Here is a 23,691-nt window from a genome sequence, read left to right as displayed (position 1 = left end):
TGAATCTATATTTTCACTAGTTTTATAAAGCGAAACAATTTTACCAGATTGATATAAATTAATTCTAAAACAGCTGGAATCATAATACTTTTCAAAAAATATGTTATGAGATAATATTTTTATAAACGAGGTAATTATTGTAAACAATGTAATAAAGGAAATGGATAAAATAAAAATGTTTTGATGCATTGATTTATTTTGCATTATATTACAAACGATTACATAAAATTATTAAAGTTTGGACACATTGAGAACCATGCTATGGAAGACCTTTATATGAAGTCTGTACATTTATATTCACAATTATATACGTATAATAATTCATCATTGTATGACCTAGCCCATGTTCTTTGGTTTATGTATGTTTTTTTTTATTAAAAGACTGTGTACACAAACTTTAATTTGATAAGTATTACAGAGTATCAACTGACTTTTCCATTATTTTTAATTATTTAACAATAAGGGCTTTATACCTTTTAAATGTGCTACAAAAGTATTTATCGTGCACTGTGATGACGATGTTTTACACTTTTATATATTATGTATCATTTAATTTTACATACCTATTTATTATTTGTATAAAAATATCTTAAGTTTGAGGTAAACTTAATATTGCTTTTGAGTATAAGTACAAGTATTATTATAACTTTAACGAACACGCTAATAATTAATTATAAGCAATAGTTTTAATATCATGTACTTATAATAATTTATATGTTTACAAAAACCAATATTTATGTTACCTTCATTAATTATTATGTATCCATGTAATGGCTTTAATATTCATAAATGCATCGAAACCATAAACAAATTACTCCAAATATTTTTAAAGGATATAATATTATGTAAATGGAAGTAATTCATACCGCATTCATACTGCTTACTTATCCGGTACTTATTATTTCCACGGGTATTCTATTATTATCTATTTTGACAATTTCGAAATAGGTGTGGATATTTTCCTTGATACAGATATAGGTATAGGTTTAAGCTTTACGCCCATTGCGGTAACAAAGAACTGTTTTTAAATTATTTTCTATAAATTCTGACTAGATTACATTTCAAACATGTATTAGGCTTTAAGTTTAAATGAAATAAATTACAGGGACACACATCCAAAATTATTATTCATTTAAACATGAATAACATTGTATTGTGTCTTAATATGATTAATTTGGAGCAAAATATAATTTTTATTTATGATTGTAATCTTTAGTAATCATCAGGTATCTTTTCAATACCAATAAGTTCGTCGAAAAGTGTGTGGTTGTCCGGTATAACGTGATGTTCATGAAGAAATTGCCGCGCAAATTTGAGCACGGCCCGGGCAAGTTGTCCGACTGTCCACTTCCGGTCGACCAGCACCCTGACTAATGTATCCAGCTGGGAAGTAAAGGTAACGGTTTTAGTCCATTCTACGAGATATTTAATTGTGCTAAACAGGAGTTTTGCATAATTTGTGCAACTAGCTACAGTCACAGATATATTATAATATAATAAGTATTGTAGTATATTATTATTAGTATGTGTAAGTACTAAACTAGTGCTATTGGTATACATTTTATAATATATCTCTTATGAAATATTCGGACTTTTAATAGTTACCTTAAACAATTTTTCATTTCCAAAGGTGTAATAGAAAACCGCGGGTACTCCCGCGACGCTAGCCGCCATCCATTGCAGCAAGAGCTTTAGTTGCGGGTGTCCGCGCTGTCGCCGCCCACAGCCCCAGTTCCCAGTCGCAACCGGCTTGCATGAACCACCGGACACTATTTTGTTCGCCAGCTCGTTTAACTAAAAGTACGTTATTTTTATTTTATTTGAAAATATTATTTGCCCATTTTACGAGGAAGACATATGTATATATGCTTGATACAATATAACATATTTTTTATTATGTTAATCATAAATTATATTACATAATAACACACTGTAAATAAATTACTTTCTATATATTATGTTCAATTCCTCTTAAGATCTGTTTGTATGTTGAAGATGATCTGTTTAAAATTAACTTAGTTCATGCCACAAGTAAGGGGTACAAATTACAATATGCACATTGTTATAAATTAGTTTTCGAATTGCAAGAAAGTCTTGAAAGAGTTGCTCTTTTCTATTCAACTGAATAAAAAATAATGAAAAGCAAGATAGGAAAAGAGAATCTGTTATTATATTTTTATATATATTTTATTACATCAGGTAGGTATAGAGAGTAGGTTTTATTTTTTAGTATTATTATTAACTACTCGTGTCAGGAAGTAATAAGGCACAAAATCAATTTTACTAATGTTGCTGTTTTATTGCAATGAATTACGAATACGTGGATTGATTTAGCATTAGCTAATAATAATGTAATTTTGCTATGGCCTGGCGTATATTCTGAATGATGTGCAGTTTTAATGTTACGTACAAAATGCATTAGTATGTAGTGTTTAAAATAAATTTAATAATTAATTAGCGACAGACACTAGCAAGTCTGACCTTCGGTTTCTTTATTTTAATCGTAACAGGTTCACATTCAACTGTTTCTTCTATTGTTTCGACAATCATATTTACTACCCAATTGAGTCTTTTCTTTCTAACACTAGGATTTGATATTTGTGTTGCAGTCGTCTCTGTTGAGGAACTAAAAGATCTTGAGCAATTACTGTTTAGGTCTTTCTCGGTAATTGCGTTTTCCATCTCCTTAGTCTGTATTATCTCCTCTGGTATCGATTCTTTTACTTTACGTCTCTGTCAAAATATCAGAATCTATCAAATTCGTTCGTTGTGATGGAGATAGGTACACACATATTGTATTATGTTTTGTTTTGTGACTAAAGTTTCAGATTTTTATCAAAATACCCTATTTGTAACGTCGACACTGTATTTACATTCATTAAAAACATTCAGCTTTCAGTTAAACATAAAGAAACAAGCACAAATGTACATTGCTTTAAAATATCTATTTTACTACAAATTAGTTTCCAAGTTAGTGCCATAAGAAAGAATACGTGCTTACATAAAGTGGCATATGAAAATGGAGGTATTACCAAATGTGCAGCAAGACGATGTCGATGACGCGCCAGCTCTAGTGACAAAGAGCGTGCTGCCAGAGCTAGTCTTCGAGGGGCTATCCTTTCGCGAGTATCTCTTCCGTACAATTCCGCTGCTTCAGCCCCTGCAGATCCTACTCCGGCAGCTCCACTCGCCATCGATTCACTTAGTGTTCGTTTCAGCAGTGATCCAGCAAACCTAGTGATTTATAAATATTCTAGTTTATCGCTTGGGCACAAAAACTTCAATTTTGTTTTGGATAGTTTTGGTTACATACCGTATGACTGCTAAATCCCTCGAGTCTAATTCACGGTTTTTATTTTCGGCAGTTTCGTTATCAGTAATAGGGTCATTTAACCATTGATTAAACTGTTCGTAAACTTCTTCTAATTCAGATCTGTAACGTTAAATGGTTATTATTTTACATAATTTATTTCAACTAGAGTTTGCAGTTTTATAAATGAGTAACTTACGTGTATTCCGTGCTAAAACTGTATTTAGAGCTATTGCCAGTCTCTTTCCTAGATAGTAGACGTCGTATAGGTTTATTACCATTTTCTAAAGTTTCTTCTTCAGTTAATACAAAGCCGACGGAGCCACCACGTTTTACCCTGTTATTAAGAATGGTTGGAAATACTTTATTCTCCTTGAATCAATGGTTTATATAATTATTATGGTTGTAATAAGGCATATTTTCGATCCTGTTAACTTAAGTAAAAATAATCACCTGATATCGTTATCATTAACACCTGCGCCGGATATACTGACGCCAACTGCATAACTAGAACTGTCGGTGGACCAATCGCCCGTAGTACTGGTGGTGCAAGAGTTTTCTGCTTCTCTTTTAAGGGCTTCTCGAAGACGGGAAGCAAAACTTAATCTTCTTTCTTCGGTGGATAATTCCTTTGAATATTGGAATGAATTTGGCCGACCACTTTCTCCTCGTCCTTCATCTTCACTTCCACCTGTGTTTTTTTATAATTACAGTGATAGTACACTTTGAAAACGAATAATAATACAAATCAAAGATTTACCATCATCAAAGCTATTGTTGGCACTGTGATATTCATCATCGCTTGAGTTACAACTCGAATAGAGGCTATCCTCTTGAGTTTCAGCAGTAGGCAGTCCGGAAGTTCTAGTTACAGGCAAACATTCTCCAGAAGATCCTAGGACTATAAACCTTCCTCTTCGGTTGTTTAATGTTTCGGTGTCAGGAGACAACCAACATTTTTTCTTTTGCATTTCAACACCTAAAGATTAATGTTATAAACTTGAATCAGATGTGCTTTTTTAATATACTCATTACTCAGTACATATTATATGTTAATTTTAGTAGGTTTAGAAGTGTACTAACTTGGATCGTTTAGGTTTAATGTTGCTGCGCAGTAATTTTGCGGAGATGGACTTCGACTGTTAAGACTATTTATTGTACTGCAGGAAGACGCTTGTTTTATCATTACAGTTGCCTCTACTTCTGGTGGTGTGTGACTAAAGGACTCTCCTTAAAATGTAACAACATATCTATATAAGTTTTATATGAGTGGTTTCGTGCAGAAATTTAAATATGTTTAGAATGGGTTATACCAATAGGTGATAATCTTCGTTCATGTTTTTGATTGTCACGACACTTCGTTGGAGATTGTTGAAAGGCTAAAAGACTTTTATTCAATTCTCGTAATACGTTGTCTTCCTCCCACTGTCCTAAAGGAAGAGCACTATAATCTTCTGCATCCATTAAACACACAGTTACCTAAAATAAACAAAAGAAAAAAATAATGAAATAGCATACACAGCACTATATTTACTGTGAGAATTTTTTAAGTTTTACCGTTTTGGGTTCATTGAGTAATTCTACATTAGATTTTGACTTTTTGTCACTTATACGACTAAACATTCTAACACCCTCTATTTTTAAAACTTCGTTGTCTTCTAATGCTTCTACGGACAGCATCGCTGGCAGGAGTTCAGGCATCATGAACATCGATAATGATTCCTGTAATTATAAAACAAATTCTTTATACGGGCTGCAATTGAGGCATAAAATACAGTTTTTTTTTATATCATTATTAACCTGGGATTCACCATCTATAAGCACATCTCCGCCTATTCTGCTGGATGCAAAACATACTCTGATGGCATCGTCGTTTTCACATCTCTCAGGTCTACCTTCATGTCTTATCATGAGCTTACATAGTGGAAGCGTACACTCCAACCAGTCTTCTATAGTTAACCACTGTTTTGAAGTCATTACCTGACAAGTTCGGATATAAAAAATAACATTTTATTAAAGTTTGATATACTCTTATTGATGCAGTTATATAGACAAAAGAAAATACGAACTTTACCTGTCTACTTAGTTTAATAGATCCCTCATTGGAATTTTTATCGAGCCATTCAAAATAATGTAAAAGGCTTATTAATTTACTCCGTTGAGATTTTCTGCAATTCAGTCAATTAATTACCAAACATTTTTTTATATATTTGTTAGCACGCAATTAATCGTACTTATTAAAAATCGTACCTGTGTAAATTCTTAAAAAAATGCGTAAAATTGAAGTCTTGTAATGTTGGATGTGTTTTGAGCGTTCTTTTCGGAAATGTTGAAAAAAAGGCGTGAGCGATAAGGGAGGACAAAAAATTATAATCGAGTTCTGTAACATCACCTGAAATTATAAAATAGAATTTTGAATGTATAGCAAGCATCTATATGTAATTAAATATTAAATATTTCTTAAACTAGGTATAAAATAAAAAACGTACTTTGTTGTTGTAGACTAAACATAAGTCCTTTCGGTGGACGCCACTTTTTAAGATGCAGTGCTCTATTCACCATAATTCTTATTGTGTTATCCAAAAAACTTCTGCGTTCCTCATCATCCAGTTCTTGATCTAAAAATTGCTCCAAACATTTTAAAAGGTCTGGATCTTTAATGTCGTCATCAGGATCTATTCCAATGCTGTAATATATAATTAAAATGTGTTCAAATTTAAATCGTTACAGCTAGTGATCGGTAGCTCGTAATTAGATGAATTAAAATTTCAATTTATTGTTTTCGTTATAATAGGCTTCATGTATCTCTGAATAGTTACGACAACATCATGTTATGTGTAACATGATGTTGAAATATCGAACTATTGAAAATAAAAAGCAGATTGCGTATTTCAACTACTGTTAAATCTTTTATTAAACATCTTCATTATTTATCAACTTATAAGATTACTAGTAGCTGTGCCCCGCGGTTGGCTTGTGGCAAACATATAACATTGAAATAAATTTTAAATTGGACCTGAAATCAGCGCGTTCAACTGAACAACCAAACAAAAAAACTCATCAGGTTTTTTATATAAGTATATAAATCTATATACTACATTTTTAATCTGATAAATTGTTAATGCATGAGCGTAAATTTTTGATCGTTAAAAATACGAAGGCACGAAGAAACCACTGGCCTTTTAAAATTTATACATATACCCAAGAAGCTTATATCTAATCATAGAAATCTAAATAACAAGACACATAGAAGTGCTTTATTGTCATAATTCGTATGAAAACCGCTGTCGCCAAAATCAGCACATTCAAACCGAAAGCTAAACAATACACACAAGTAAACTATGCCTTTTATTGGACAGCTTTATTTTAGTGAAAACTAACTTAACTATTAAATTAAACTTTTGAATATGTATCCTAACGCACGAATTTAGGGTTTACTTTAGAATAACATCCCTAAGTATATGAGACATTTTGCTCCAATACGAACAAACGTGATAATAAAAATGGTCGACTGTGTCATTCATTGTTATTTCGATTACTATGGTGACACTAGGGTTGCCAACACTTCATCATCAAAATATAGTATTTTCCAAAATAAGGTGTAAAAAATATAGTACATTTAAAAAATATATCGTATTTTATGGGAAAAACAAAAAAATAGACATATATTTATTTTTATAAAAACTATATTTTTTTTTTGAGGGAAGAGAAGCCTTTGCTCAGCAGTGGGACAGCCATGGCTCATAATAATAAAAAAAAATATTTTTTTGCACTTCTTGCACTGTGTAACAGCTTTTTGTTTAAAATAAAAGTGTCAAGCTTTGTCACATTCAATTTTTAAATTAATATAAATCAAAAGCTCATTTTTTATTAATGGTATATGCGCAATAGGTTATATGACTTAGCCATCTTAACAATTAAAAGGCGCGTTCTTATTTTTTTTTAATGAAGGATTTGTTTGTAACATTTATCGGTGTTGAAAATATAGTATTTTTGCGTACTATATATGTTTTCAACAGTATATAGTACGCAGACCCGAAATATAGTACAATACTATATATTATAGTACGGTTGGCAACCCTAGGTGACACTCGTAATACTTGTAAATATTCTGTAATTTTAAGGAAAAACGGCATTATTTCTAAAAAAATATATTTTCCAATGAAATATTATTCCTTTATAAGTATAATTACAACTTGTGGAAGAATTTCCGCAATGGGAATTGCTGAAACACACCATGTATACACTCATACGTCTCCAGAGCAACTGAACAGTGACGAATGCACTGGTGATGTGAATATCACCTGAGTGGCGACAAGGTCACGCACGCTTACGACTTCTAGTGTCTTGTTATTTAGATTTCTATGTATCTAATACACTGGAGATTGCGCTATGAACGTTGCGTTGGCTTGTCACGGGAAGGCACGACCTTGAATGACGCCTGGATGTTCTTTTGTCCCTTTCACACCTAACTTGGCAACGTTCATAGCGCAATCTCCAGTGTATTAGATATAAGCTTCTTGCATATACCTATATAATAATACTATAAATACTTACTTGCACATATCGTGAATTTTGAGCATACTGGCCGTTAGTTTTGCAGGAGAAGAAGCTACGAGCAAATGCTTTAAGTGACGTTGAACAGAAGTCCACCAAGGAAGGTCGCAGGGTAACATAACAAGCGCCATTCTGAAAAAATATTAATTATAAAAATTTACTAGATAATTCAAATAACTATTACAAAAAGATATTCAATCTTTTTTATTGACAGGACTCATTAAAAAAATCTCTGCATGAACGCATCCATTCCATCTAAATATGACAATTATGAAAGCTGTCAATGTCATATTCTACAGTCAAAGTCCAAATTCCAAACCAAAAATGTCATCAATGATCAATATCAAAACAAAGGTTATTTCATAAATAAGGCTCTTTTTTATAAAAAAATATACAAATATATTATGTGAAGTTGATACGGATTTTCCGATTATGTAAGCATCTATATCTTGAACTAATTTATATCATACATGTTTATAAATTAAAGTTTTTGAAAATTATTTCATTTACGTACATTAAAAAATACAATTCCAAGTATTTTTTACATAAGTTGATAAGATTAAGTATATAAATAGATGCGATAAATACTTGCGTCAAACTAAAAAGGTATCGACTTAACTCATCGCGCAGTATCAAAGTACAAATACGACAAAGGTCATATGATCATGCAGTTAAAAACAAAAATATTAAAAACTTTAATATTAGGTGCCCCTGCGTCGGGGAAGGGGACGATATCGTCTCGAATAGTAAAGAAATATGGATTTGAACACGTTTCTAGTGGGGACAAATTGCGAGACCACATAGAGAAGCAAACTGAACTAGGTAAAGAAGTTAAAGGTTATTTGAACGACGGTAGACTGGTTCCTGATGACGTTATGATTAAATTTATGGTGTCAGAACTGAAGAAAGTGGAAAACCGGTCATGGCTTTTGGATGGATTTCCGAGAACAGTGGCTCAAGCTAATGCATTGTGGGAAGTGCAGCCTGTTGACATAGTACTCAATCTGGTAGTGCCCTTTGATGTAATTATTGACAGAGTTAAGAGTAGATGGGTTCATTTAGCATCTGGCCGAGTCTACAATATTGGATTTAACACACCTAAAGTAATGGGTAAAGATGATGTCACTGGAGAAGATTTGATACAAAGGCCAGATGACAAACCGGAAGCTGTTAAGAAACGATTGGAAATCTATGAAAGTATGACAAAGCCTGTGATAGACTTTTATAAGTCAAAGGGTATTATTAAAAATTTTGAAGGTAGGACATCTGATGAAATATGGCCTATGATAATTAAATATTTAGATCCATTAGTGAAACAGTAATAATATAATCTGCACAAGAAATAAGCTACAATATTATTATACACTTTTAAATGAATTTGAGGCAAAGTGACAAATCCGTTTACAATAATTTTTAGAACTTTTACTTTGATAGTTATGTATTCAATCAATGTCTTCCAATAATATTAGGTATCAACAAATTAGTCTTACTAGTATACCTATTGAAAAATATATGTGTACTTAATGTTAAAATTAGATCCTAGTCATTTATTAGTAACTTTTCCTGTTGTAGCACAAATATTTAATTTATATAAATATTGTTTAATACTATACCAACTATAAATTATGACAGCTATAAGTATACAAATATTTAGTATGTATTATAACCCTCTGCTTGTGTTCATCCTTTTGTTTCCCTGCTAAACTTTACTGTTAAAATGGGAACTGTAAAATATTTTATTAATGATTTCAAATCTAATGTAGTTTGTTATTTAATTGTAAGAAATAATTAATAGTAGGTAGTAGATATGCATTATAATGTACCTAAAAATGAAGAGAAAACAAAGATGATCATGATATTAAATAGATCATTTTGTTGTTTGCATACCAATAAATTGCTTATTGAAATATACTTGTAAATGTTAGGTGTTTATAAATCCAAAGATAAGTATATACGAAATTTTGAGAATTTGCATCTGTGCCTTATAGAAATAATTTAATATTAAAAGAAAACTGTTTGTTAAGAATAATTTAAGGGTTGAAAGCTATCCAATGTAATGTATATGTCGCAGGCAAATTGTATAATCTCGCGGCTCGCCGTTTACAAATGCTCGGCATTTTTTAATATGCTGAGGATTTACTTTTTCCAAAATTCTACAAAAACGCGGTCGCGAGCCGACGGAGCCGCACTTCGTGGGGCTCCTATTTCTGTGTAGTTTTAAAAAACACGAACCTAACCTAACCCACCCCCTTAGCCAAACGAAAAATTTCTGATTACAAATTCTCGACATATTACAAAATGCCGAGCTTTTGTAAACGGCGAAATAATACAATTTGCCTGCGACATATATATTTTCACCCTATTTTACTGTGCTCAAAATATTATTTAATTAGATGTTATATCAGTGTTACTCTTTTGCATAATTATTATGTTGTTTCTGTTATAATATTGTTATTGAATGAGTTAATAAATATTTGGAAAAAAAGTATCGCCTATTTATTATTTACCTACTACTATTTAAAATGTTGCCTGTATAATGTATATAGTATATACCAAATTATTTCCAATTACTTAAATTGGTGCACGTAATTAAAAAAAATATTTTTACTATCATACCTAATCTTACTATTATTTTTATTATAACAAATAACGTAGTATATTATGTAGAATCCTCTAGTGGCACATCATAATAGTTTTTCTATCTAGAAATACTGAATTTATTCAAAAAAGTACCAAAATTATTCAAGCTAGGTTAATAAAAAGAGATGCGCGTTATTCTAATATTATCTATAAATTGTAAAAATAGTATTTCTTTAGTTTTTGTATTCCTTAAACGCTCATCTGATAAATTTGTAAAATTTCCACATTGAACAAATGGTCAACCTATTTATATTACCTATTTGTTTCGACAAACATTATTTTTATAAGAAAAATTTCAAATTTCCTCAAATTTAAATGAAACCACAAAATAAGCACCACCTTTCAAATATAAAAGAGAATTTTCAAAATCTGTTCACCCAGTCGAAGGTTTAGAGATAACAAACCCAAATAAAATATACATATAATATTATCATTTATGCTATCTAGAGACTTACTGTGCATGTTTTTTTGAAATGTATACTACTTGTTTACTATTGTAAAATGCTTCTGGACGCTCTTTTATAGTGTTCCATATGTATCAAGTAATAAGACCTAATTCATTAATTCCTTCAACTAATGTTAAATTATCTAGGACATGGTTCACTGGACTATTTGTGACTCTCACGTCAGTGGCCATTGACACTTTGAGATCACCACTCCAAACCAAAAAGGGAAGTGTGTCAAGGAGAAATGACAAAAATTCTGCATTATCAGTAATTCACAAGCGTTGAAAAAAATATTTACTTACTTTTCACGTTTTCCCTGTAAATAAAGAAGCACAGACGAAGAAAGCACTAAAACAACACTAGATTCACTGTCGCTTTGCGACTATTCGTTTTTTGCGAACTTTTTTCATTGTCTGCGAAGGAGTCCATGTAATTTGTATTCATACAAATTGTTAATACTTTTTAGACAGAAATAGTATGAGTAGTAAAAATGGGAGCCGGTTGCGGGCGACGTGAGCGCGCGAACCCCGGCTATTTTTAGCAGCTTTCGTGCATCGCCACTGAAATTAGATTGTAAATAAAAATCATGGATAACAGGAGGTACACTTGTAGGTACTGTCTAATTTAAAAATTTCAAGGGTTCTGACATGATAAAGGAATCTAAATATTCTTCAGTGATTTAGGTAGTTACTTAATATTATTTGTAAAATACTTTTTAAACGTATTATATTAGAACGCGTAAATTTATTACACTTAAACTATTTCAATTTCAGAAATAGAACATTTTGTCTGTTAAATACGAAATAACACTTTAATTTGCAGTTAAACCGAATGAAGGGGTTAAACCGTGGACGCACTGCAAAACTTGTAGCATAAGTTTTTAGGTTATATACTGAACGTACGTAGATACTTTTATTGTAATAACGTGCAGTCTGAATCTCGTCTGAAACCGTACTGACGCTGACTTTCACTGGGGGGCAGCTACCCCAGTAGGTTGTCGCACCCTCCACCCGCTGAGTGACGTCATTGGCGCCGCGTCATGACCTACGCCGTACTCCCAAACCTCGATACCCCATCCCCATCTCGTTGTGAAATGTGCTCGACGTGGAATATAATATCTTATACCCTTTCATGACGTCAACGATGATAATTAAAACCTTCATTTGTGTAAGAACTTAACACGTAGTACGCAGATTATGAGGAATATCAAACATTGATCATTGATTTTATTAAAATAAATAATAACAAATTTGATATTTGTTTCATCTGTGGAATTCTTATTATATATTCACTTGTAAAATAGGTACAACGATTTCGATTTTCATTGAAATTTTAATAGTTTTTAGGGTTCCGTAGCCAAAATGGCAAAAACGGAACCCTTATAGTTTCGTCATGTCCGTCTGTCCGTCTGTCCGTCTGTCCGTCTGTCACAGCCGATTTACTCGGAAACTATAAGTACTACAGTGATGAAATTTGATGGGAATATGTGTTGTATGAACCGCTACAAAAATATGACACTAAATAGTAAAAAAAAGAATTGGGGGTGGGGCCCCCCATACATGTAACTGAGGGATGAAATTTTTTTTTTCGATGTACATACCCGTGTGGGGTATCAATGGAAAGGTCTTTTAAAATGATATAAAGTTTTCTAAAAAACATTTTTCTTAAAGTGAACGGTTTTTGAGATATCAGCTCTCAAAGTCGTAAAAAGTATGTCCCCCCCCCTCTATTTTTATAACTACGGGGTATAAAATTCTAAAAAAAATAGAGGTGATGCATGCTAATTAACTCTTTCAACGATTTTTGGTTTGATCAAAGTATCTCTTATAGTTTTTGAGATAGGTTGATTTAACTGTAATTTATTATATTTGCTGCTACGGAACCCTTTGTGCGCGAGCCCGACTCGCACTTGGCCGGTTTTATTAAACTTATAACTAATTAACTTAAAAACCTAATGTGAAGATATTCACGCATGCTCCGTAGACATTTACTGTATTATAATACGATTTATACCCCTGATCAAAATTCGAAGTGCTGCTCATTATTTCTGTTATCCTAGTATTCAAGACGCCCTATGAATTTTGTTGCCGCCCTATGGCGTAATTTTGGGCGGGTTTGGGCGGAGTAAACTCTATTCTTGCCTTGCAACTTAATAAATAAAAACTTTTTGCATAATTTAACAATAAGTTTAATTTATTTATATTGTACTTATATAAGATTTTTCAATTTTATATTCTCATTATTTACACATTATTTATAATTTTTGTAAATTGTCTTTTATTGTGTTTGTTATTGGAGAATACCTCAAGAATATTTGCGTTGATAGGGTCAAATCTTTTGTTTATATTGTAATTGATGCATAGATGCAGGTTTATATTATCTATTACTTTTAAGCTTTTACGTATTATAATAGTAGGTATCTAACGCTAACATCTGATAGTATCCATACTAATATTATAAATGCGAAAGTAACTCTGTCTGTCTGTCTGTTACTCAATCACGCCTTAACTACTGAACCAATTTGCATGAAATTTGGTATAGAGATATTTTGATACCCGAGAAAGGACATAGTCCCGACCCGAGAAAGGATTAGTTTTATCCCGGAAATCCTACGGGAACGGGTTTTCCTTTGAAAACGCGAGCGAAGCCGCGGGCGGAAAGCTAGTATAATATAAATAAGAGTGAAACTAAAATAATAATATGTGTCATCATTATTCTTTTATTCAGAATCCTAGAGATAGTCCATTGAGAATAAATAAACGCGACGACAACTAACTAATAATTATGAAGCTAATGTTATCTTTCTTTGAACAGCTCTCCTCTATGTTTTCCTAATACAATCGACCTCTGATTTGGCCTCAGTACCCACGAGGCGCGTGTGTACGACCTCCCTTTAAAGGTCACGTTAAATGTCAAACTTGCTTCAGCAGATAAGCGTTTTCATTGTTATATATTGGCAAACGTCATTCCTGTGAAAGTTTACGTGTGGCCTATCTATAAATATGAACTATGATCATTTATAATTAATAAAATGTATGGAAAGAGGCATTAGCCATTGGTTATACAGGGTGTAATCGTTATGTGTGCACAAGCGATTATTCCGTAACTATTGCGATATCAAAAAACTTTAAACATATATCGAGAGTACTTAACCTAATGAGTAAAATGGCCATAATAATTTTTTTAAAATAAAACGAGAAATAACCAAAAATGTTACATTAAACGCTCCCATACAATTTATTTCCCATACATTTTGTATTCATAGCAGATTTTCGAAGTGATGTCCTTATTGTGCAATACAATGAGGAGGTCTATTTTTAGTTTCTAAATGAACTTCCCTTTAAATTTGCGAAGTAATTAAAGCAGAAAACCAAAAAAAACAAAGAAAAAGCTAAAATTTTTCATATTAAATGTACATGGGATATTCATATCTCATACCAAATGTATGGGAGGGTTTAAAGTTATTTTTTTTAGATATTTCTCGTATTATTTAAAAAAAAATATTATGGTCATTTTACTCATTAGGTTAAGTACTTTCGATATCAGTTTAAAGTTTTTTGATATCTGCAATAGTTACGGAATAATCGCCTGTGCACACTTATAACGATTACACCCTGTAAATACTCATGTTTATTGTTATGTTTTACGTTATGGTGAAATCACCGCTTGACTTTTATTACTTGCCTTATACTTAATTTATAAACACAAAAAAAATTCAAACACACATTCATAATTTTTTTTAAATGTATGTTAATCAAGTGAGAGCTATAGTATAGAGCCCAAGTAGAGCCATTAGAAGAATGGTTTATCAGTAAAATTAAATCTTAAAATTATTTGTATCGGTCATTATTATTATAAATATGTAATCGTAATTGAAAAAAGTTAAGCAAATGTGCAAGTTCTAACAAAACGAAATATGTATCATGTTATTCTATGTCGTCGTTACTAGGTTAAGTTGTTGAATTTTTTTGAACTGTCAAATGTTGCCTATTATATTGGCTCGAATATAGTTTGAGTGTATAGAATACATTAACGTCATTTGAAAATTTGTCCCGAACTAACTCATATCGATTTGCAAGTACCCTCACCCTTACATGTAACGACCCCTCTATAGTTGAAGCAAACTATTCCACCTACCGTTGATCCTGCTACCCCATTGCACCAAACTAGTATCTGCGATATGCCCGCGTTCTCTATTATTCCTTGGCTTCAAACATCCCCTCAGTTATTATGTTATCCTAGTACCTTCGTAGCTTTGTATTACGTCATTGCATATTTTGATACGTCACCAACTCGTAGACGGGCTACGAACCAGATTACAAAGTTTTAGGTAGTTTTAGTTACGAAGATAGCTCGCAAAAATAGTTGAAAATAATGTTGTATTTAAATGAATTAATTAATAATTGTTAAAGTAAATTTATTTATTATCTGTGTTATCTAAATTGCGTGCCTTCCTGTGAGGTGTATAATCTATGGTCTCTCTCTGCTCCGTGACATTATAGCGACTGCATGTGTTCCCGGTATTTTTACTTAGAAATAAAGTTAATTTATAGTAATCAGTGTTTGTGACTCATTAACCCCATCAGGTTATGGGCCCAGATAGCTCAGAAACAAAGAAAGTGCGAAATCTCGTTGTAAAATCAGTGATTAAAACATTACATGTGAACTTAACCTCAAACCGGCAACGTGACTTTTGTTAATACAAACTTTCGTGTTGAAAGTGAATAAATTCAAACAAAATGGCAACAAATAACCAATCGGCATTAATTGAAAAGCTATCCGGTCGGGAAAACTATGCAACTTGGCGGTTTGCAATGCAAACATATCTACAACATGAGGAGTTGTGGGACTGCATAGAATCTAACATGGAATCAGATCCAAAACGAGATACTAAGGCGAGAACAAAGATAATCCTCTCAGTGGATCCCACGAACTATGTGCATATCCAAGAGGCTCGCACCGCCAAAGAAGTTTGGGATAAATTGTCCTCAACATTTGATGACTCTGGGCTGACACGCAGAGTTGGGCTACTGCGTGATTTATGTAACACGTCACTAACTGAATGTCAAAATGTAGAGGAGTATGTAAGCAGAATAATGAACACAGCTCATAAACTCAGAAACATTGGTTTCAAAGTGGACGACGAGTGGCTAGGTACTATGTTGCTCTCAGGTCTGCCCGAAAGCTACAAACCAATGATAATGGCCATTGAAAGCTCAGGCACAACTATTACTTCAGATTCTGTAAAGGCAAAATTATTACAGGATGTCAGACCATATGAAAATGAGTCAAATGCATTCGCAGTTAACAAAAAATTTCAGAAAAATTTCAAGAGGCATTCTAAAGGACCTAGGTGCTACACCTGTAATAAATATGGACACAAAAGCCCAGAATGCAAATTGAAAAATAAAGAAGTATCACAAAATTCCAGTAGTTCATCATATGCTGCTGTATTTACTGCGACAACTGCACAGTGTGATTCCTGGTATGTGGACTCAGGCGCATCCTCACATATGGTCAAAGACAAGAGTTTGCTTCAGAATGAGACTACTTCCGTTATAAAGAATATAAGAGTAGCAGATAACAGAGTATTATCAGTGCAATGCTCAGGGCAAGTGAGCTTAAATACTTACAATGAAAAAGGTCAAGAAAATAAGGTACTGTTTACAAATGTATTACATGTTCCTGAATTAACTACAAACTTACTATCTGTAAGTCAGATTATTCGCTGTGGTGGCCAAGTAAGATTTGACAAAACTGGCTGTGTTATTATGAACAACAAAAATCAGATAGTAGCAACAGCTAGTATTATCAACAACATGTACCGGCTGAACATGCCCGGAGGAGGCTATGCATGCATGTCCGATGTTGAAGAAAATGATGCATATTTGTGGCATCAACGTATGGGTCACCTGAATTTCAGTGACTTAGATAAACTATTAGAAAATACTGAAGGTATGAAAGTACTAAAGAAAAGTGTTAACAATTTAACATGCATAACATGCATAGAAGGAAAACAAGCGAGACTGCCTTTCAAAAATAAAGGAACAAGGGCGACAAAACTCCTTGAACTTGTGCATTCCGATGTATGTGGGCCCATGGAGACAGAATCTCTCGGTGGAGCTAAGTACTTTCTCACTTTTATCGACGATTTTTCTAAAAATGTATTTGTTTATTTCTTAAAGCACAAATCAGAGGTGCTTGATAAATTTAAAGAATTCAAAAATTTTGTAGAGAAACAATTGGAATGTAAAATCAAATGTCTACGCACTGATAATGGCCTTGAATATATTAATAAGAATATTTCTGATCTTTTAAAAAGTAATGGAATCATACATCAAACTACTGTGCCCTATACACCACAGCAAAATGGTGTCGCTGAAAGACTTAATAGAACATTAGTAGAAAAAGCCAAGTGTATGTTACTCAATGCAAAATTATCTAAAAGATACTGGGCGGAAGCTATCCATACGGCTGCTTATCTACTAAATAGAATACCAACTAAGTCATTAGATTATAAAACTCCTCAAGAAGTATGGACGGGAAATAAACCAAGTGTTAGTCACCTACGTGTATTTGGATGTGAAGCGATGGTACACCTACCAAAAGAGAAAAGAAAGAAATGGGATCCAAAAGCACAGAAAGCAATATTTACTGGTTATTGTACTAATACCAAGGGTTACAGGTTTGTCATTCCTACATCTGGACTGGTTGTGAAGAGCAGAGATGCAGTCTTCCTAGAATCAACTGTAACAAGAAACTATGTTCCGGTGGACTTAACTGAAGCAAAGGACGAGTCTCTAGATGAAGAGCTTCCTTCAGACAGCACAAAGTCAAGTTCCACAAACACAGTGAGTAATTATGATGAATATGATTCTTATGACTCATCGTCAGACAGTATTTATGTACCAGATACAAATATTAATAACCTGCCCGATCCAAACATAACATTAAGACCAAGAAATAAACAGTTGCACTCTAAATTAAAAGATTTTGGAACATATTTATGCTATAATGAAGGAATTTTAGATGTACCTTTAACCTACAATGATGCAATTACATCAGCTGATTCTGAGAAGTGGAAAATGTCAATAAGTGAGGAATAACAATCTCATAGTGAAAACCAGACATGGACATTGGTTGAGAAACCTGAAAATGCCAAAGTGATTGGATGCAAATGGGTATTCAGAATAAAGGATGAGCCAACAGGTCCACGGTACAAGTCTCGTCTGTGTGCAAAAGGCTATGCACAAACGAAGGGGATCGACTATGATGAAACCTTCTCACCTACTGTCAGGTATGACTATCCGTTCACTTTTATCAATAGCTGCTGAACAAAACTTAGAAATAATGCAATTTGATATAAAAACAGCATTTCTTTATGGAGAGTTAAAAGAACAAATATTCATGGTTCCACCTGAGGGCTTAGAATGTTTGCCTAATACTGTATGCAAACTTAATAAATCACTTTATGGCCTCAAACAAGCTCCTAGGTGCTGGAACACTAAATTTAATATAGTTTTACAAAAATTTGGTTTTGTCAAAAGCTTAGCTGATCAGTGTGTCTATATTGGTCAAGTTAATGAAATTAAATGTTATTTATGCCTTTATGTGGATGATGGTCTTTTAATGTCAAAAGATAAGATGATTTTGAAAGAAGTAATTGATGAATTGAAAACAAGCTTTAACATAAGGACTTGTACACCTTCTAACTTTGTTGGTATGCAAATAGAAAGAAATAAAAGACATATTTTTATTCATCAAAGTAAATATATTGAAAAACTGTTGGAAAAGTTCAACATGAGCAGTGCTAACCCTAACTCTGTTCCAGCTGATCCTCATGTAAAGTTACAGAAAAATGAGACGATGCTTGCATACAAGCTACCATACAGAGAAGCAGTTGGATCACTTATACACCTAGCAACTGTAAGCAGACCAGACATTATGTTTGCAGTCAGTCTGGTAAGTCAGTTTTTGCACAATTATAATGAGTCTCACTGGAATGCTGTAAAGAAAATATTAAAATATTTAAGAGGAACCATTGATTTTGGTCTATGCTATCAATGTAAGCCACAGACCTCAGATTTAATTGGCTATAGCGATGCTGATTATGCTAATGATGTTATATCAAGGCGTTCCATGACAGGCTATGTGTTCATGAAAAGTGGAGCTGCGATCACATGGTCCAGTCAACGCCAACATAGTGTAGCCTTGTCAACTACTGAGGCGGAATTTATGGCTGCCTGTGCGGCCACCAAAGAATTAATGTGGTTAAAACAATTATTGTGTGATTTAGGAGAATACAAACAAAGTTCTGTGTGTTTAAATATTGACAATCAAAGTGCTATAAATGTAATTAAAAATAGTGAATTTCATAAACGCTGTAAACATATTGATATTAAGTATAATTTTGTGAAAGAAAAATATAATGAAAAGATTATTTCTTTAAAGTATGTTAGTACAGATCATCAATTTGCTGATATTTTTACTAAAGCGTTACCTCGAGATAGATTTAAATTGTTAAGATGTAATATTGGTATGTCAAATATAGGAACTTAAAGTGTTTGTATTCCGATATAGATTTAAGTTGAATAAATGTAATATTGGTATGTTAAATTTGAAAACTTTGAATGTTTGTATAGCAAGATAGACTTAAGTTGATTAAAAGTAAATTTGTTATGTTAAATAAAAGGTGAATATTAAGTTCTGTTATAATAAGAAGTAAATTGTTATGTTAAACTTATGTATAAGTGAAGTTGAAACTTTTTGTTTATATTTTCTTTGTGGAAGGCTCTTATTTGAAGGGAGTGTTAAAGTAAATTTATTTATTATCTGTGTTATCTAAATTGCGTGCCTTCCTGTGAGGTGTATAATCTATGGTCTCTCTCTGCTCCGTGACATTATAGCGACTGCATGTGTTCCCGGTATTTTTACTTAGAAATAAAGTTAATTTATAGTAATCAGTGTTTGTGACTCATTAACCCCATCAATAATAATAGGTCATATCATACATTTATCTATAAATTTAAATATACTATATAGATATATTGTAATTAGGATGTTTGTTAAAGGCAAAAAATCCTGAACTCAGCTACAAGCTACGGCGTAGCGTATTTACAAACTATACATAGCCAGAACGCAACCATAGGAAACTGCTCGTGTATACTTTGTAATGCTGTTTTTAAGTTTGTTATTACAAAATATACACGAAGTTTGCGTACTGATCGTGTATACTTTGTAACACGGATGCTTGCTTCTTCGTTCCAAACTATACACGATCAGTACGCAAAATATAACTAAATATACCTACTACACCACTTACGCTTGAGCGAAATAATAAATAGGCGTAGGCAATCAAAGACTTGTAAAGCTATATCTATCTACTTTTATTCTTCTTGATTGATTCAGTAAAATATGGAATAAAAATATTATTAGGTGAGCTTAGAAAAATAAATAGGTAACAGATATAAGGGTTACCTATGGGTTAGGTTAGGTTCGTGTTTTTTTTAACTACACAAAAATAGCCGTCGCCTCGCAACCGTCTTCTTCTGGACTTATTAGATTCTTACATTTTAGCACTATTGTCAATTGTAAGTCGTGCAGTATAGTCGGGAAAGAAGACACAAGCATCCTCGATACAAAAAAAAATACGATCAGTACGCAACATTACATACACAATACACATGCATTTTAATAATAGATTTCAAAACAGCAATACAATAATATAAGCGCGAGCAATGGAAAGACGCCGCGCTTAACTCCGAAACATACACGATTTAGTCCGCATGCGTACTGGCGCTGTATATTTTGGAGCGCTATTCTTACTTACTTCACTACAAAGTATACGCGAGTACTTGCGTACTGCTGTTGTATAGATTGGAAGAACTTTGTGAAAAAGTTATTTCCAAACTATACGTGATTAGTTTCACACCGTTGCGTACTGGCCTTGTATAGTTTGGAAAGACGCTACGGCGTAGGTACGCGTAACGCGACGTAGGCTATATTGTAGCACTTCCTTCAGAAAAAATCACGTCCTGAATTTATAATAATATCAAAGTTAAATAGTGGTCATATCTATTTAGTATGGATTAGCCTTAGGGATTAGCAATATAAATACAAATCTAACTTTTTGAATATAATTTGAATGACAATTTTGTTTTTTTTAATGAAAATTGTGTTTTGTTTTATCTTAGTGTTTTATTATGAAAAATTAATTACTCAATTTATTTAAGACAACAAAAGAAAAGATTTAGAATGTAGGTTAGTAAGTTTTCTATTAAATAAGTTTAGATATTAATATTTGGTAAGCATCACATAAGTATGTAGGTATTTAAATAGGACGAAAAATGTTCTGTTGGAATTTGGATCCTTTTATATCGTCGTATTAGGTGTGTGTTTTATATGTAGCTGTGTAATCTCTAGCTAGCGCTGTTGTTTTACCACACATACACGAAAACTACAACATTTGCAGGATTTGGTATCTATGTACTAAGGAAACATAAAGTCTAAGAGATTTGAAGAGACCTATAATTCTAGACTTCTAGATAAAGAGTCTCTACAAACCTATGTATTCCCGGTGTAAAAGTACATGGAATCTCTAGACCTTTCAAGTTTCAAGCTGAGCGGATGAAACGTTTTCTCAAATTTTCATCTTAATGATAATGAAATAATAACCGATTCATTTGTTTGGAATCTATACTTAACAGTTAATATTATAAAGTTGAAGAGTTTATTTCTTTGTTTGAACGCGCTAATCACAGGTCCGGTTTGAAAAATTCTTTCGGTGTTAGATAGTCCATTTATCGAGGAAGGGTTATAGTATATAATATAATCTAGCTAGGTATATATAATCAAGACCAACATGAGCGGAGCACTGCGGGTAAAACCGCGGGGCGCAGCTAGTATGAAAATAAAGATTTAGGAATAAATCTTTATTGAGATTGTTTTAATGTTAAGGGGTTGTCAGGATAAAACTTGCTTTCCTAGTCACATTATTTTGAGAATTGATGAAATATATTTCGTACACACAATTTTCAAATACAGAAAGTGGATGAGTCCTCCTAGTAAGTTTACAAAAACCTGTGTCAGGTGGACCCGCTCTTTCTTAACTAAAGTTTACAAATCTGTTATAAAGAGGAATAAACATGTAGATAATAAAAATATTTAACAAAAAGTTAAATGAATAAGGACGGGATAAGGATTCCAATTTCATTACTCTATGGTTCGTTGTATATTTGACCGAACTTAAAAAATTAAAACAAGAACTGTTAGTATAATAATTTTGCATATAGAAAAATAGTTTTCATTTTAGTGTTATCTTCTCAAAACCACAGATTTCCTGAGTGGGACACTCAACATTCAACACACGAAATTACACATAGTTAATATATTTCTATTTTATGTATAATTTTACTTGATTTTCTTTTTGTTTTGTATCTGTGTTTTATTTTAAAGTTTTTTTTATGTGTAATGTGTATTGAACGGTATTGTTTTTTCTTTCTTTCTTTCTAATAGTTTTTTATCTTAATAGTTACTTACGTAATATTAATGTTTGCACTAAAATGTTACAAAAATGTTAAAAAATGACAAAATATTAACAGATAATAAAAGCAAAAACGTAATAAAAGCATTCTTTGGTTTTCTATAAAGATAGGATTTTTAATTAATATTAATTATTTAATTTAATAATCCAAAGTTAAATATCAATTATTGGTCTTTATTGATTCATAGAATAAATGATATAAATATGTGTTAAATATGAGAATTTATTATATTTTATTTCTAAGGGCCGATTTTTCAATGCCCAGATAAACAGCTAGATAGACTTTATTCTTCAGTTAACAAAATATTCAATTTTTCAATAGACGAATAGGACTTATCTATCGAATAACTACGTTATTTGAGGAATAAATCTATTTGCCGCTCCAACGGCCAGATAGCGCGCTATTCGACGGTTAGGCGTTTGAGTTGACAACTAACGCGTCAAATTTGGGATATTTTCGTTTGTCATAACATAGAGCGTAGAATTATTAACAATGAAACCTCTTTCTATATAATTATTATCAATTAAAATCATATTGGAATTGATGTTTTTGATAGTACTGATGACCATGCCATTGAAAATTTGCCGAACGCTGCCTTTAAGTATGTCGTTTCTATCGTAAAATATATAAATTGAAACACAAATTTAACCAAACTCTTTACTCGAATCAAAACAACAATCAACAATCATAGAAGACAAGAGCAATACAAGACAACTCCTGACGTGAGTCATAATGACGGTTGTTGACAAATTGCAAGAGTTGACTCTATCCCGCTCTAACCTGACTAATTTAATATTTTTGTTTCGCCACTCCGAGAGCAGAGCTGCCAATATGGAAATATTTGGTCAGATAGTTATTCATCAAATAAATCACGATTGAAAAATAGGCGAGCCGTTATGAGTTAGATAAATAATTGAATAAATCTATTCGAGAGGTAGTTATTAGACTATTTATCTCGCGATTGAAAAATCGGCCCTAAATGTGCTGTAGCAAAATCGCTCTACATTGTAAGGTTTTGACACCCTCTTCGTTTTCTACATTCCTAGTACATTCAACCTCGAGTACAGCTCAGAAAATTACGTCATACATGTTCGACCAATCAGATTGAACTTACCTACGTCATATGCTTCGTTCTCTTTCTAACAATCTAGTTCACGCATACACGAAACTGCTGGATCGATAATGATAGCTCCCC

At 32.4% G+C, this 23,691-nt stretch overlaps 2 protein-coding genes across 3 annotated transcripts; one reads left to right on the top strand and one right to left on the bottom strand.

Annotated features, from left to right (window-relative positions):
* Positions 1 to 176: 176 nt before the first annotated feature.
* LOC149909662 (uncharacterized) lies at positions 177 to 11,907 on the bottom strand. 2 transcript variants are annotated; one of them, XM_090119724.1, is made up of 18 exons: positions 11,856 to 11,907; positions 11,256 to 11,513; positions 7,868 to 7,999; positions 5,800 to 5,996; positions 5,561 to 5,702; positions 5,385 to 5,478; positions 5,111 to 5,290; positions 4,868 to 5,032; positions 4,624 to 4,789; positions 4,394 to 4,540; positions 4,071 to 4,289; positions 3,764 to 4,001; positions 3,510 to 3,647; positions 3,314 to 3,433; positions 3,033 to 3,234; positions 2,482 to 2,733; positions 1,606 to 1,794; positions 177 to 1,383 (listed from the first exon to the last, which is right to left on the bottom strand). In XM_090119724.1, the coding sequence occupies exons 3-18, from the start codon at positions 7,996 to 7,998 to the stop codon at positions 1,213 to 1,215; spliced, it is 2,751 nt and encodes a 916-aa protein (XP_089975850.1). In that variant the 5' UTR covers position 7,999; positions 11,256 to 11,513; positions 11,856 to 11,907; the 3' UTR covers positions 177 to 1,212. The 2 variants fall into 2 exon arrangements, with proteins under 2 accessions (XP_089975850.1, XP_089975851.1); XM_090119725.1 differs by lacking the exon at positions 2,482 to 2,733 and having other exon boundaries at positions 11,256 to 11,897.
* Positions 8,154 to 10,345, top strand: Ak3 (Adenylate kinase 3). Its single transcript, XM_090119727.1, has one exon. It carries the CDS (start codon positions 8,527 to 8,529, stop codon positions 9,187 to 9,189), a length of 663 nt encoding a protein of 220 aa, XP_089975853.1. The 5' UTR covers positions 8,154 to 8,526; the 3' UTR covers positions 9,190 to 10,345.
* Positions 11,908 to 23,691: the final 11,784 nt, after the last annotated feature.

The sequence above is a fragment of the Colias eurytheme genome, chromosome 3 (genome assembly GCF_061535395.1).
Source record: "Colias eurytheme isolate Ceu_HAF_F1 chromosome 3, ilColEury1 Martin Lab GWU primary, whole genome shotgun sequence".
NCBI lineage: Eukaryota > Metazoa > Arthropoda > Insecta > Lepidoptera > Pieridae > Colias > Colias eurytheme.
This window is presented reverse-complemented; position numbering and strand designations above follow the sequence as displayed.